This window comes from Callospermophilus lateralis, chromosome 17 (assembly GCF_048772815.1).
Source record: "Callospermophilus lateralis isolate mCalLat2 chromosome 17, mCalLat2.hap1, whole genome shotgun sequence".
NCBI classification, from domain to species: domain Eukaryota; kingdom Metazoa; phylum Chordata; class Mammalia; order Rodentia; family Sciuridae; genus Callospermophilus; species Callospermophilus lateralis.
This window is the reverse complement of record NC_135321.1, coordinates 12,860,475-12,872,841: the sequence shown is the minus strand read 5'-3', so window position 1 is coordinate 12,872,841 and position 12,367 is coordinate 12,860,475. Positions and strand designations below refer to the sequence as shown.

General features: G+C 35.2%; 1 protein-coding gene across 1 annotated transcript in view; it reads left to right on the top strand.

The window, feature by feature from the left end:
* Phlpp1 (PH domain and leucine rich repeat protein phosphatase 1) overlaps positions 1–12,367 on the top strand; it is a 223,954-nt gene that overhangs the window by 196,481 nt on the left and 15,106 nt on the right. The window contains exons 13-14 of the mRNA XM_076836775.2: positions 710–840; positions 5,216–5,320. Coding sequence (XP_076692890.2) covers positions 710–840; positions 5,216–5,320 — 236 coding nt within the window. The remainder of the gene's footprint in view (positions 1–709; positions 841–5,215; positions 5,321–12,367) is intronic.

Below are 12,367 nucleotides of genomic sequence, written 5' to 3'. Positions count from 1 at the left end.
ACTCTTTTTAGAATTTACCTGAAGAGGGTTTTTTTTTCCTTCCTTGTTCCCATCACAAGTAACACCTAATTTTTGTTCTGTGCAACATGATGATCCATTTTGTGCTTGCCTTGTAAATTAGATTATGCAGGACCTGTTGAGAGTCCAGATATGTGTTAGATGCCTTGGAGACATGATCCTTACTAGACCCAGCAAGTCTTCCTTTCTTTGTACAACAGGCAGGTTCCCCTGTTAGTCTATATTTTAGCCGATTTCTTATTTAGCTTTTTTTTTTTTTTTTTTTAAAGGCTCTTCTCATTTTGAGTCTGCCTTTTCCTTGTTTTGCATTTTTGTTTGTTTTAAGAAGGTCCTTCAAAGTTTATTTTAAAGTTGCAATTGTAGTCCTCATGTCCACAATAGGCACAGAGATTTTGTAAACTATAAGAAAAACTCCTATATTAGGATTTTTCAATTAGTGCTTAATTTAAATGTAGAGATAAATTTAAATGGAAATGATTGTGCATTTTTTGTATTCTTCAAAAAAAGTAAAACATTATTATTTAGCAAAATCTGTTTTAAATATGTATGGCAGAGTGGCTGATGAGCTACTTTTTCTGCATTTGACTGGTTATATTACAGTAAATGGTTGAGCTGATTCATCTGCAGAGGGTAGGAATATAGAACCAAAGGATTTCTCCAGACCATCTCCTTGTTTCCATTTGTTCCTCAGTGCGTGGACCTGAGCTGCAATGAGCTAAGTGAAGTCACCTTGCCAGAAAACCTGCCACCCAAACTGCAAGAACTAGACCTGACTGGAAACCCCCGCCTTGCCCTGGATCATAAAACCTTGGAACTGCTGAAGTAAGTATTTTGTTAGGCATTGTGGCCCCACCATTGTCCACTGGCAGTGGGATTTATAACATGGTGAAAACACAAAACAAAGTGGGAAGTTGCTATAGACTCCGTAGCTATATCTGCACACATAGCAGATGTAGAAGACCCAGGATATGGAAGACCCAGGGAGAGCAAAGAACAGCCAAGATGTCAACATAAGTCTCAGCAGTCCCTCATAACATGGCTGTGACACTTAATGCAAATTAAGGAAGGATTTTGAAAGAGATGGATGATATGGGAGTAATTGACAATTTGAAGCTAAAATTCAGATTATTTAAGCAAAACTGGGAATGTGGATTTTAGCAACTAGATCCTGCTGAAGTTCCCTTTGTATTTGGAAACAGTTCATTGTCACTACTTTATTCTGCATGTTGATAAAGAATTACAGGTTGAAGATTGCTAAAGTAGAAAAGATGTCTTTATGTGAATGCTCATCACAGAACTCTAAACATCTTGGTAGAATTAAATAATTCTACTCTACAATTGAATATTATACTGTCATTAAAATCATGCTGACCTACATTCTAATAGGAAAAATCTCTACAGTATATTAAATGAAAAAGTTTACAAAGAAATTTGTACAGTATAAGCCTATTTTTTACAAAATAAATGTGTGTACCTTGGGTAAGTGTGCATGAATACAGCCAAAAAAAAAAAAAAAAAAAGCTTTCTGAAAGAATATGTAAAAAAAAAAAAAAAAACCTTAAATAGTGTCTTTCTCTGTATTGTGGGTAGTCTTTATTTTCTTCTTTAAACTTTTCTAGAGTTTTAGAGTTTTTTTAGTTGTAGATGGACACAATACCTTTATTTTGTTTTATTTGTTTTTATGTGGTGCTGTGGATCAAACCCAGTGCCTCACATGTGCGAGGCAAGCCCTCTACCACTGAGCCACAACTCCAGCCCAGTTTTTGTTTTGTATCTTAAAGTGGCAGCCTTGAACACTGACCCATGTTAGTCATTGTATCTGTCATATATGCTTATATAGTGTTGGAATATTCATTGCTGAAAGTCATTATGAAAAAAAAAACTGACAAGAACAATAGAATTATGGTGAACGGTCCCTTAAAACTAACTTCAGTTTTGTGTGAACCAAAACTTTAAAGAGTACTTACAGGGATTACTGAATAGAATTGGCTTAGTTAATGCCTATTTATTGACATTTTAAGTACCAAATTGATTTGTGTGTATAACTGAAGAACACTCCCCAACAGAGTGTCCTAGGGAATACATGGGGTTTTGCCTTTTTTTTTTTTTTTTTTTTTTTTTTTTAGTTGTAGGTGGACACACTACCTTTACTTTATTTTTATTATGTGGTGCTGAAGATCGAATCCAGTGCCTCACATGTGCTAGGTGAACACTTTACCTCTGAGCCCCAGCCCCAGCCCCTCCTTGGGTTCTTACTACTGTTGATCAGGTATATGAGACCTTGGCCTAATTCTTTCAGTTTGTCCAGACCTCATCTATAAGATGAGAAATATGGCCTGCATGATCTCTAAGGAAATTTAAAAGACTAAAGGTACATCGATTATCAATATATTTTCATCTTCTTGAGTATTTTTTTACAAATGATATGCAATTTTTGCATTGAAAAAGAATTTATCAAGGTTTGTTATTAAATGAAACTAGCTATTTGCAGATAAATTGTTTTTTATCTCATACCAAAATAAACCAAATTTATTTCCAGCTGAATTAAAAGAGTTAAATCTATAAAAAGAAATTATTTTTAAAGTAAAAAGAAATTATATGAATATATTCACCAACTAGAAAGGACTTTTTAGGTTAAAAAAGGGTGGATAGGTAGAAAGTCTCCAGAAATCAATATATATATGTATACATAGAGAGAGACTTTGATGTTTATGTAGTATATGTTTTTACATAAATTTTACACATGAAAGTTTTTAAATTATCAAGAGTAAGTTTAAAAGGCAAATGACAAGCTAGAAAGAAACATTGGCCAAAAAAAGCATTAATATTCTTAATAGAAAATGCTCTTATAAGTACTCATTTGAATGGAATATGTGCCAATGGAAGAAGTGCAAATGGTTACATGAAAAGATTTTAAAAAATAATTTAGTTAAAATACTAAAGTACTTAACACTTTCCTCCTCAAGTTGGTCTTGCTAGTGGAGCACAAACTGGTATAGCTTTGCTTAAAAGCAGCTGGTCTACTATTTCAAGCTTTTGAAAATATTCACATACTTAGACCAAGGTTCTCTCTAACAAAATTTTGTCTTAAAAAATAATCAGAAGTATAGTGTTCATTTTAAGCACAGGGATAGTCATCAAAATATTTCTAATTACATTTAGAATGAATATAAAACAACTTGAAAATATGCAGAACATTATTAGAAAAAAAGATGCAAAACCATTTGGGGGATGACCCTATCCATTATATATGCATAAACAAAAATCTATTTGTTAAAGTTTCTAGGGTAGCTGAACTACTGTGAAGAAGGCATTGTGCTCTCAGATCTTAAAAATATTAATAACAGACAATGAATTATAATCCTAAAAATGTTACCTTATGTTTTAACATTTGGAAGGGTGTGGGTCCTAATAAATTGCTTATGCTTTTAAAGGGTTGGCTTTTTAGTTCTACCTGAGCCAGGGCACTCGATTAGTTCTACATGAGCCAAGGCACTCTCCTGTGGGACTAAACTCCTGCTCTTACTCTCAAAATCATTTGAAAGTGTTCAAGAGTGAACATGCAGATTCCTTCTGATAACTGCTCAGCCATTCTAAATTCAGGTAGGCAGAGAAGAAATTAGTTGGTGCTTCACTAGAAGGGATTATTAAGTGGGGCAGGGATGTTAAGGATTAATTTTTCTTTTAATGATCAGGCTGGGAAATGGAATCATTTTTTGAAGACTCTGTTCTATAAAAATTATTCGTGTCTTTAGACATGATCCTTTACTTTTCCCTAGAATTCAGGAAGGTAGGAAGATGATTTAATGAGAGCCTTAAAATTTGCTTTAAGAAACCCTCCCATTGCTTACCATTTTAGATGGATAAAATTTAGTGCCAGGTTATAGAGAGAGCAAATAATGGCAGATTATCTTCTTTTTTTTTTTTTTTTTTTTTAGTGGTAGGATTGAAAACTTGGAAGAAAAGATATATAGCCCTACCATAAAATGAAGTGTTAATTTGGTTTGGGGATTTCCTGTTGGTACCATGTTTTACAGCTTTTTAGGATAAGGAGGAAGGTGAATATTCGCTAGTAACTGAGAATAGAACTTTCTTTAACCAAATGTTTTTAAATTTCAAAGATGTTACCACCAGCTAGTACTATAATCAAAGTTAATATTTATTTATTCACTAAATATCAGTTTACATCTTAAGAGTTTTAACTGATTCTTAGGAAGAGTATTCAGTATTTGTTAGATTTAGGACTTAATGAATGCCGAAAGGTAAAGTTTTGGGGATCATGAAAAAAGAATTTAGGTATTGTCAAGAGACGACACATAAACTTTTTCTCTTGTTCAGATAATATGGGGGGAAATCCAGTAGCAATTTATAAGAAACAAGCAGTATTTATTTGACCATATGGTATTTAGTCTTTCTACAGACATACTTCACATATGCTATGACTTCCTGTTTGAGGGCACCAAATGCTTTCTAGTAGACTGATTTTTTAAAAACTCCATTTGAGAGTTTTTTGGTTTGTTTGGGTTTGTTTTTTTGGTTTGTTTTTAGTTTTTGTATGTGGGTCCTATTGGACCAATTTGAAAGCTGAGGTAAAATAAGAATTGAAATCTCTTAGTAAATGCATGTAGTTGACTTTATTAAAATATCCCTCATTTACTTTGTACAAGTACATTTTATTTTTGCAGCATTCACAGGTCCAGGGACTGGTTCTCGATGTTATTTGTTAAATATTTGAAGGGATGCTATGGGCAGGAATTGGATTTGGAGATGAATATTGCAGATTTCTCTCACATACCCTAACCTCAGTGTAATTTGTTCATCTCAGGTTTAGATGGTGGTGGTATAAGAATACCCTCAACCTAATATCTTTTTTTTTTTTTTTTTCTCATGACAAGGCTGAGAGCTCTCTTTTTCATTCCCAGGAGTGAACAGCCATCGAATGTAGAGTGTATCACAATCTCTAATAGCTGCTTTATAATGCTCCTGAAAACTAATTCTCATGGCATGTATATATGCCCTTCGGTTTTCATTATGATGAGTAACTGGTTCTTGTTGCTAATAAATATTTCAGACACAGTATACAGTAAAAACTGGGAAGTCCAGAGTGATTAGCAGGTGTTTTTCAATTCTTAGATAAAGGTAACAATTCACACATTTGGTGTCAATGAATTCCTGTTTTCCCTGTTTCTCTTGTTAGTAATATCCGCTGCTTCAAGATTGATCAGCCTTCAGCAGGAGATGCATCTGGAGCCCCAGCTGTATGGAGTCATGGTTACACTGAAGCTTCAGGAGTTAAAAACAAGTAAGTTCTATGAAACTTTAGAGCAAGAACTGCATCTTGCCTGCCCCCCCTTTAGTGGAGTAGAAAGAAATCCAGTGCTGTGGCACACACTTTTCTCATGTCAAATTTCTTTGAGTGTGTTGGGCTCCCTTGTGACTTATGTTTGAACACCAAGCTAAGGTCCTGCTTGGCATCACATACTCTCCTTTTGTGAGAGATGTTGCTAGGATACAGTGTAACTGACACATTATATCTATGTAAGACTCCAGTGTTTGGAAAAGGCCTAAGCATTGAAATGCATCCCTTCCCCTTTGAAAAGCCCCTTTATCTTTCTCTGGAGCCTGTTTACCAAGCAAAAACAGGGATAGTATTAAGGGAGAAGTAGCTTTGATTGTCCATATTCAAGATCACTTACGTTGACTATGGAGCTATTTTTTACAGTCTAAATTAGCTTGGCAGGAGCTTGATGTCGATTCCCTGTAATATCATCTGCTTGTCTCCCACCAGGAGTGGTCCAACCTAATTTCTTTTTCTTTCTTATTTCCACTAATCTTTCGTCTCATAAATACAAGTGTTGATTTTCCTGAGAAAGGGAATCAAGCTTCTCAGGCTTTCTTTTTTTTTTTTTTGAGGAGATGCTAAGAATTAGTTATAGAAAAATAAAGAGTTCTATAAATTATAGTCATAATTTCAATAGCCAAAGTGTAAGAACACAAAGTATTGAGAGTAGAGGAAGAACTAAAGTGGAGGAAGATCTAATAATAACTCATATTAGTATTCAACCCTGGGTGCATTAGTCAGGTGAGAAACTTTAAAATAATAATAATAATAAATTCCTCAGCCTAGACCCATGGAATCAGAATATCTTAAGATCTTTCCAGGTGGCTCTGAAGTGTGTCCAGGATTGAGGACCACTGACTACTGACTAGCCAAATATCCTTCATGGAGAGTAAAACGTGGGATTTTTGCTGCCTTTCTAACTGCTCTTCTTTGGGACAGAAAACAGCATCAACTTCAGTTCTGGATCTGACAAATGATCTCTTCCTCTTTTCCTAAAGGGTAATTTGGTCTGTGTTGACCAGAGAAGAAGTAGTTCCTATCTTGATTCCCTGTTCCATTTGCTCAACAAAGGCAGAATAAACAGAGCAGGCCTGTCTCAGTCCTTCCTGGGCCCTAGCTATTGCTGTATTTCTGGTACTTAGCACTCTATGTCATCTTAATACTGGGGATTAGTATATTCTTTAGGTTACTCAAATTTCCTTTCTGGAGGTAATCACTTTTCAGACTAAAGGATTTGTGTGAAGATGCTTTCTAATTCTAGAACACTGATGTGAAATCTGAGATTATGTTTTAAGTATTTCTGGACATTAAAACTTAATATCTACTCGTGTATGAATTAACAATTAGCCACTTAGGTCTGTTTTTTTCTGGCATAATTCCCCCTTCCACAACTTTTTTTAACTTTTGTTATGTTGAAGTATAACATGGGTTCAAAAACGTGCATACATAGGCATATAGCTCTGTGAATTGTCCTGGAGTGAACTTGCTTGCAGACCACCACCTGGATCAAGAGATGGAGGATGAGCAGCCCTCAGAAGTCCTAGCCCACCGTTGCCCTTGCTTTATATCTTCTAGCTTTTTTAACCCTTTGATTTTGCCAGCAGAAGTTTTTCAAGCATGTTCGTTTTTGGTTTTTCTTTTTTCTTTTTTTTGGCATTGTAGATAAAGTAGTCACTTCCACAAGAAGTTTGCTGCTTTCTACCTTGTAGGAAAGGGAGAACTGTGATGTCCCTGCCTCCAGATCTCAATGTCTCTTCTCTCCCCCTCCATCTCCCTGGGGTGAGGTGTTGCTTCCCTGTCAGGTCATTTCAGATCCTATGGGGAAACTGAAGCAGGGAACTACAATTGGATAATTTAGGCTCTTCCTCAAACCAAAAACACACAGGGAAAAGAAATCCTAAGAGTGGTCATTGGTTCTTTGAAGGTTGTTTTGTTTTTGCAGTGCTGGGGATTGAACCCAGGGTTGCTAGGCAAGCACTCCATCACTGAGTTATACCCCCAGGCCCAAACTATAGTTTTAAAAAGGAAAATAAAAAAAAAAAAACATTTCCTTTCCTCCAAAATCTAGTTTATACAACGCCTTATGACTAGCAAGGGGAGTTTACAAAAGGAAGACCGAATATAAAATGATTATATAATTTAGCTGGACATGGTGGCACATGCCTATAACCCTAGTGGCTCAGGAGGCTGAAGCAAGAGGATTACAAGTTCAAGACCAGCTCTTAGCAAGGCCCTATCTCATATATTTTTTATATATATATAAAAGGGGCTGGGGATATAATTCACTGGTGAAGCACCCCAGGGTTTAATCCCTAGTACCCCCCCAAGACGATTATAAAATTTAACTTTGTCACAAATTACCATATAATTTAGGATAACTTAATTTTCTTAATGAATGGAAGCAAGAATTTCAAAGTACTGAGATAAGACCCAGACTGCTCAGCTTAGAATCTGGGCTCTATACTTACTTGCTGTGAGATCAAGGGCAGTTACTCAGTTCTTTAGCTTAATTTCCTCATTTGTGTAATGAAGGGAAATCTTGATGGGGTGGTTGTAAGGATCACATGAGGCATTATGTGTGATGTACTCAGAATAGCTTGTGACGCACAATAAATCCCATTGAAGTGTTAGCTATTATTATTAATAGTGGTAATGGTTATTCTCTATCCCTCAACTCCTGAGGGCAGGCTTTTTTTTTTTTAAATACACACACACACACACACACACACACACACACACACACACGTTATAACGAGTGTTTAATTGAGGTTTCCCCCCTATTAGCTTATACTAAGAAGGAATATTAGATATTCAGAAAAATTCACCTTTTTTAGTGAATAGTTCTACAAATTTTGATGAAAGAATATCATCTTGTAACCTCTACCATAATCAAGTTATAGAGCCGTTTCATCACTCCCCCCCCAAATTTACCCACACCCCTTTTTAGTTAATTCTTCACCCCTACACCAGTCCTTGGCAACTCCTGATCTGTTGTTGTCCCATTAGTTTTGTCTTTTCCAGAATATCATATAAGGGGAATTACTATGTAGACTTCTCTGTCTTCTTTTGCTGCATAATGAATTTGAGATTCATTTGTGTTGTTCAGTGTATCAGTAGTTCATTCCTTTCTGTTGTTGAATGTGATTCCTTTGCATGGATGGATGTATCATGATTTATTTTATCCATTTATTATTTGGAGGATATTTAGATTGTTTCAAGTTTTTAGCACTTATGAATAAAATGCTATTAACAGTTGTACACAGGGAGTTTTCCCCATATTTTTAAATTGGGGCATATATTTATTTGTACATAATGGTGGGATTTGTTGTTACATATTCATATATATATATATAATGTAACAACATAGTTTGGCCAGTATCATTCCCCAGTATTTTCCCTTTGTCTCCCCTTCTCTCACCCTGGTCCCTTTCTTCTACTTTACTGATCTCTCTTCGATTTTCATAAATCGAAGAGAGATCAGTAAAGGTTATAGGGTTATAAGCCACTAGGGTTATAGGCATGTGCCACCATGTCCAGCTAAATTATATAATCTTCTCTAACCTTTCTTTCCCTTTTTCCTCTCTAACTTCCACATATGAGAAATATATGACCCCTGACCTCAGCTTGGCTTATTTTGCTTAACATAATGATCTCAAGTTTCATCCATTTTTATAACATAATTTCATTCTTCTTTATGATTGACTAAAACTCCATTGTGTAGATATACCACATTTTCTTTATTAATTCATCTGTTGATGGCACCTAGGCTGGTTCCATAGTTTGAATATTGTGAATTGTGCTGTTATAAACATGGGTATATATGTATCAGTATAGTATGCTGAATTTAACTCTTTAGAATAAATACTGAGGAGTGGTATAGCTGGCTCATATGGTGGTTTTATGTTTGTTGAAGGACCTTCATACTCAATTCCACAGTGGTTGTACTAATTTACAGTCCCTCCAACAGTGTAAAACTGTTCCTTTTTCTCCACATCCTTTCCAGCATTTATTATTGTTCATATGTTTCTTAATGGCTGCCTTTCTGATTAGAGTGAGATGAAATCTTATGGTTGTTTTGATTTCCATTTCCCTAATTGCTAATGATGTTAAACATTTTTTTATGTATTTGTTGGCCATTTGTATTTCTTCTTTTAAGAACTGTCTGTTCAGTTCATTTGTTCATTTATTAATTGGGTTATTTGGTTTTGTTTGCTCTGTAGGAACAAAATTTATTCCCATTTAAAATAGGTTATTTGGTGGTTTTTTTGTTTTTTTGGTGTTGTTTTTTGAGTTCTTTATATATTTTGTCTATTAATCATCTGTCAGAAGAGTAGTTTCTCCCATCCTGTAAGTTCTTTCTTTACATTCTTACTAGTTTCCTTTGTTGTGCAGAAGCTTTTTAATTTGAGGCCATACATTTATTAACTCCTGGCATTATTTCCTGAGCCTTAGGGGTTCTATTGAGAAAGTTGTTGCCTGTGCCTAAAAGCTGGAAAGTAGACCCTATGTTTTCTTGTAGGAGTTACATAGTTTCTTGTCTAATTCTTAGGTCTTTGTCCATTTTGAGGTTTTTTTTTTTTTTTTTTTTTGGTTTTGGTTTGTTTTGGTACCAGGGATTGAATACAGGGGCACTTGACCACTGAGGTACATCCACAGCCCTATTTTGTGACAGGGTCTCACTGAGTTGCTTAGCACCTTGCCATTACTGAGGCTGGCTTTGAACTTGCGATTGATTCTCCTGTCTCAGCCTTCCAAACCCTGGGATTACAGGCATGTGCCACCATGCCCAGTCCATTTCTAGTTATTTTTGTGCAGGGTGAGACATAAGGAGCTGGTCTCATTCTTCCACATGTGGAGAACCAGTTTTCCCAGCACCATTTTTTAAAAAGACTTTTTTCTCTGGTATGTTTTTGGTACCTTTGTCAAGGATCAGATAACTGTATCTGAGTGGGTTTGTCTGTGTTTTCATTTCTCATGGGTAAATGCCTAGGGATGGGATTGCTGGGTTATATAGTAAGGTATATATTTACTTTCATAAGAAACTACCAAACTAGGTTGAAAGTGACTGTACTGTTTTGTAGCCAGCAGCAATGTATTGAGAATTCTAGTATCTCCCAAATCCTTGCCAGAATTTTTTATTGTGAGGTGAAGTTGTTTTGGCCTTTCTCATTAATAGTAATATTTCACTGTGGTTTTGATTTTCATTTCCCGGTGTTAATGATGCTGAACATCCTTTCATGTGCTTATTTACCATCTATATATCTTCTTCGGTGAAAATTTATTCCTCCACAATTAAGCGTAATATTAGCTAAAGGTATTTTTATAGGTACCTTTTACTGAGTTAAGAAAGTTCTCTAGTTTGCTAAAAGTTTTTAATGATAAATGGATATCAGTTTTTGTCATAGGCTTTTTTCTGCATCATAGAGATGATCATCTAGTTTTTTTTCTTTTTTATTCATTTTTTTAAAATGATAGCAGAATGCGTTACAATTCTTATTACACATACACAACACAATTTTTCATATCTTTGGTTATATATAAAATATGTTGACACCAATTCGTGTCTTCATACATGTACTTTGGATAATGATGTTTATCATACTCCACCATCCTTTCGAATCCCCTGCCCCCTCCCATTCCCTCCCACCCCTCTGCCCTATCTAGAATTCATCTATTCCTCCCATGCTCCCCCTCCCTATCTTCATCATGTGGGATTAGGACCCAACTTCCTTAATAAGACTCCTATAGTGCAAGAATTAAAACCAAGAATCAATAAATTGGATGGAATCAAACTAAAAAGTTTCTTCTCAGCAAAAGAAACAATCTGTGAGGTGAAGAGGGGGCCTACATCCTGGGAGCAAATTTTTACCCCTCACACATCAGATAGAGCACTAATCTCTAGGCTATATAAAGGACTCAAAAAGCTAAGCACCAAAAAAACAAATAACCCAATCAACAAATGGGCCAGGGACCTGAACAGACACTTCTCAGAAGAGGATATACAATCAGTCGACAAATATATGAAAAAAATGCTCATCATCTCTAGCAATTTTTCTTCTTTAGTCTGTAATATGGTGAGTTAACAGTGATTGGGGTTTTTTGTTTTGTTTTTTTGTACTGAAGATTAAGATTAACCCAGGGACACTTAACCACTGAGCCACATCCCCAGCCCTTTTTAAATATATTTTTATTTAGAGAAAGGGTCTTGCTGAGTTGCATAGGGCCTCAGCTTCCCGAGACACTGGGATTACAGGTGTGCGTCACCGCACCTGGCCAGTGACTGGCTTTTATATATTGAATTAGCCTCCCATTTTCAGTATAAATTCCACAGGGCTATGATATATTATTATTTTTATATGCTCTGAATTCAGCTTGCTGGTAGTATGTTACGGATGTCTGTATTCCATGATGAATAGCCATCTGTAGTGTTCTTGTAACATCTTTGTCTGCTCTTGGTATCAAGGTAAAGCTGGCTTCATAGAAATGACTGTGTCCTCTTCTTGCGCTCTCTGGAAGAATTTATATAGAATTGATAGTACATGTTCCTTAAATATTTGGAAGAACTCACCAGTAAAGCCATTGAACCTAGAATTTTCTTTAATTATTAATCAAAAATACAGTCACTTAGTATAGGATTTTCTCTTATATGAACTTCAGTAATTTGTGTCTTTCAAAGAGTCTATTTCATCTAATTTTCAAATTGTTCTTAGTATTGTTACTAGCCTTTAAATATCTATAGAATCTGTAGTGATGTCCCTCCCACTCTCTCATTCTTGATATTGGTAATTTGTTTTTTCCTGATTAATTTTTTTTCTCTATCATTTTTCTGCTTTTTGTTTCACTCACTTTTCTTATTTTTATGTTTCTTTTCTGCATTTATTGGGTTTGTTTAGCTCTTATTTTTTTAGTTTCATAAGGTGGACTCTTAGATCATTGATTTGAGTCTTCTCTAATTTTTATAATATAAACCTGTAGAGTTTTAAAATTCCTTCTAAGCAATTTCTCCAA